General features: G+C 40.2%; 1 protein-coding gene across 1 annotated transcript in view; it reads right to left on the bottom strand.

The window, feature by feature from the left end:
• Nucleotides 1-664: 664 nt before the first annotated feature.
• SUPV3L1 (suppressor of var1, 3-like 1 (S. cerevisiae)) overlaps nucleotides 665-3,595 on the bottom strand; it is a 12,267-nt gene continuing 9,336 nt past the window's right edge. Inside the window, exons 12-14 of the mRNA XM_010150543.1 lie at nucleotides 2,867-3,043; nucleotides 1,849-1,997; nucleotides 665-1,481 (exon numbers count right to left, since the gene is read on the bottom strand). Coding sequence (XP_010148845.1) covers nucleotides 986-1,481; nucleotides 1,849-1,997; nucleotides 2,867-3,043 — 822 coding nt within the window. The 3' untranslated portion in view covers nucleotides 665-985. The remainder of the gene's footprint in view (nucleotides 1,482-1,848; nucleotides 1,998-2,866; nucleotides 3,044-3,595) is intronic.

Genomic DNA, 3,595 nt, shown 5'->3' with positions numbered 1-3,595 from the left:
GCACCTAACTTTTCCAATTTGTGATACGATAAAACAGGTATGTGGAAATACTACTGGCACAAATATCAACCCACAAGCTGCCACTTAAACTACAAGCTGTTATGTGAGCTTAAATAAAATATTTTATGTCTCCCCTCAAAATTCAGGTATCACAGACAAGCTGGCACGTGAAGCAAAAACCACACTTATGAAGTGCAGCAGAACAAAATAAGTTGTACGAAACCAAATTAATAAAGTCAAGGAGAAAGAGTCATCTGAATTGCTGAAAACTAAATGAATCATACCTATACCTCTAACATCTCCTCCTTCTCCCCAAAAATCATAATCCAACTTTTTTTCCCCTCCCCTCAAACTTTGCCAGAATAAGCGTGATGAGCTTTACCTAGGAGAAAAAATACCATTTGAACAGCAAAGACAGATTTTGCTCTGTTTCCGTTGTTACCCCTCAGTCGACAGAATCGGAATTTACTTAAGAATTCTCGTGGCCAGAATTTCATCATTCCTCAAAGCATTAACACAAACGCACCTACTTCCACATTTTCACAGGACACAAAGGTTAGAGGTGCACGACTCCTATCACCGTTCGGAGCCAATTTACTGCCAGGTTGCTCATTACTTGTTAAACTCTGCCCTTTGGGAAGGGATGGAATGAGTAGCTAATTCATTACTAGTGAAATATCTGATGTTTATTAACGATGTGAGGATATCTGGCAAGAGGACATCAAGTTCAAACTTTCACATAGCAGTAGATGATAGGCTTACGCTGAACATCATGACTAAAAACGTGTACAGCTGACTGGTAAGAGCAAACTTATGGCCTCTGAGCTTGTAAGAGTCCGTATTTCTCCGAGTGTTTCACGGAACTGGTCACAGGAGAAGGGAAAACATCCAGGAGCAGCAGCAGCGTAAACATGAAATGCCAAAGAAGTTATTAAAATAGTATTTTATTTTATGAATAAAAACTAAACAGAATTAGGATATGGTTCTATTTTTTCTTCTTCCTTGTTTCCTTTGAACTATTCTCATCATCACTTTTTGAATCAAGGCCATATCTACCATTCCTGTGCTGATTCTGCCACTCACTCTCCAGCTGCCTCAGCATTTCTTGTGTTAGAAGTCCTTCACGGAGCAATCTGTTGGCAAGAGATCCATGTCCATGGCTTTTCAGATCCTCCTGCCTTGTAGCAGAGCGATAGGCTTTTAAGTTCTTTGTTCTTCTTTCTCCTGGAACCTCCACTGCAATAGACAGTGCCTCTGTGGATTTTGCACCAAGACAGTCTAAAACTGTCCTGGTATCCCTCTTAGTCCTTGAAAGTGGAAAGTCTTCCGACACTACTTCTGCTGCGCCAGGAACAGCTGCAGACTGTGAAGCCCGGATCAGCTTTGTGATGTTGCAGACACCAACTTGTATAATGTCATCGAGTTTCTTCTGAATTTCCCTTACAAGGACAGCATCAGGGAACATATCCATGAAGCGGTAACTGAAGAAAGGCAAAACAACACACAATTAAACCTTTTCACTAAAGGACTGCTGAATAGGACAAAAATGAGTTACATGCTATGTAAAGGAAAAAAAAAAAAAAAGTATTACGTATTGTATGGGCAGGTCACTGTATTTTAAGTGGCATTTCAGCTGCTCCAGTCCAGGATCACCTTGTTTCTAACTGTCAGTCACACACTGTTCTCTGCAGAACCCATGATTTGCTCCCACAACACAGCTAGAACGTGAGGGCCAAAGGAGCCCACACTGCACCACATACGCATGGCCTTGAGGACACTGCTTTTCTAGGACTGTAAGGCATAAATACTAGGAAAAATAAAAATTCTTTTCAAGCACAAAGACAATACCTTAACCACAGATAGAGGTCAAAAACATCATGAACAGCTTCAAGGTGTACGAGTTCTTTGATGTTCTTTGGAGCGGCTAACGGCCACTTGGTGTGCCGACAGAGCCAGTCAAACGTCAGAGGCTCATTTCTACTGAACTGTCTTGCAAACTGAAAAACAAGCAGATTCAGTGAAGTCCTCAGTTAGGAAGGAAGAAATCCCCAATGAGTTAAAATTCCCTTGAGCCTGTACACACAGAATACTCCAGAAAATACCTGCTTTGTTTTACACAGCCCAAATGCCGCGCATTCTTTTACTTAATTACTCAACACAGGAGTCACCTCTCTTTTCTGGGGTCTCATTAACACAATTTGCCCGTGAGCCATGCACAGAGTTAGGCAACAAAAGTACAGAGCTATCGAGAATAATTGCTCTGGGGGCACAGTGGAAAACAGTTCACCCAAGCCTGAAAAACAAAACGAGGTAATTCTGAGAGCAACTTACAGCTCTGTATTTTCTGGGGGTTTAATCCTATGTAACTGTATTATAACACCAGCAATCACACTCAATCCCATGCTTTTTTCTTTTGTTGACAAGCTAACACTTGAAGCAGCAGTATCTTGGTTTTTAAGGACGACTTTTAGACACCCTGTAGTGCAAAGCTTGACAGTGCACAAGTGACCATGTAACACAGTTCTGATCTCCCCCAGTTCAAAGATCACCAGCAAGGCAGCAGCAGGATTGTCTGAGCCAAACAGCAGAAAACCTATCCAAATTTTAATTTACAACACAAAATGAGATTCAGTCCTCAGAAGTTAAAAGCTGTGGCAAATCAAAATTATGAAGAATGTAATTTAAAATATATATATATCTCCAGCTATTTTATATTACTACCTGTGAGCACTTTAAGAGTGCTCTCAGATGGTGTAATGACAAAACCCACAGTAAATATAGCAGCTTGATACAGTCAAAATGCACCAAGACCCACTTGCTCCAATATAAATATCACATTTATTGGAGGAAAAAAAAAATAACTGACCTTCAGCAACGTGGTACACACGAAAGGCTCTTTTCTGTTCAAGGGTGCAGTGCAGAAGACATACCGTGATCGCAAATTTAGTGGAATGTGCTGAATCATATCCGCTAGAAATTTAAAGTCATCAATATTGCAGACAAAGTAAAGCCCATCGACTTGCGAGAGGCTCACAAAAATATCCTGTGAAAATATAACCAAATGAAGAGGATGCTGTTACAGGAGAACACTGTTAAAACTTTGTACTGCCAAACCAAAAATGATTTAGCGTTTCAAAGGCTGGTTATACTGAAAGAACAGTTAAAAATATTGACCATCGTAATAAAAAAGGGAGCAGGGGAGTTCCCTCTAATCTTTTACCAGGATTTTCATTAAATCCTCTAACACAGGATCAGAGGAGAAGACGTAACGCACTACGATTTAAGCATTTTCAATTAGTCTCCTAAGTAGCAAATGCAGTGTTCTGGAAGCATACATTTTAGTTACAAAGAACACCATCACAGGAAGCACTTACTACTATTTTTAGAACTTATTCCAGGTTTGTCACTTAGCATGACCCAAAAAGCTAACTTCACAGCTTAAAGTTCAATAACTGAGGTATTTTTAGCCCAATGTCAGGAACAGACCTATTAAAGAATCGCAAGATAAATACGGTATTGCAATAGAGGAGCTCAAAGAATACCTGAAACATATGCAAGGTTTGGAGAACCAGGAGATGCCACTACACTTTGCAGC

Source organism: Eurypyga helias, unplaced genomic scaffold (assembly GCF_000690775.1).
Source record: "Eurypyga helias isolate BGI_N326 unplaced genomic scaffold, ASM69077v1 scaffold9564, whole genome shotgun sequence".
Taxonomy (NCBI): Eukaryota; Metazoa; Chordata; class Aves; order Eurypygiformes; family Eurypygidae; genus Eurypyga; species Eurypyga helias.
This window is presented reverse-complemented; position numbering and strand designations above follow the sequence as displayed.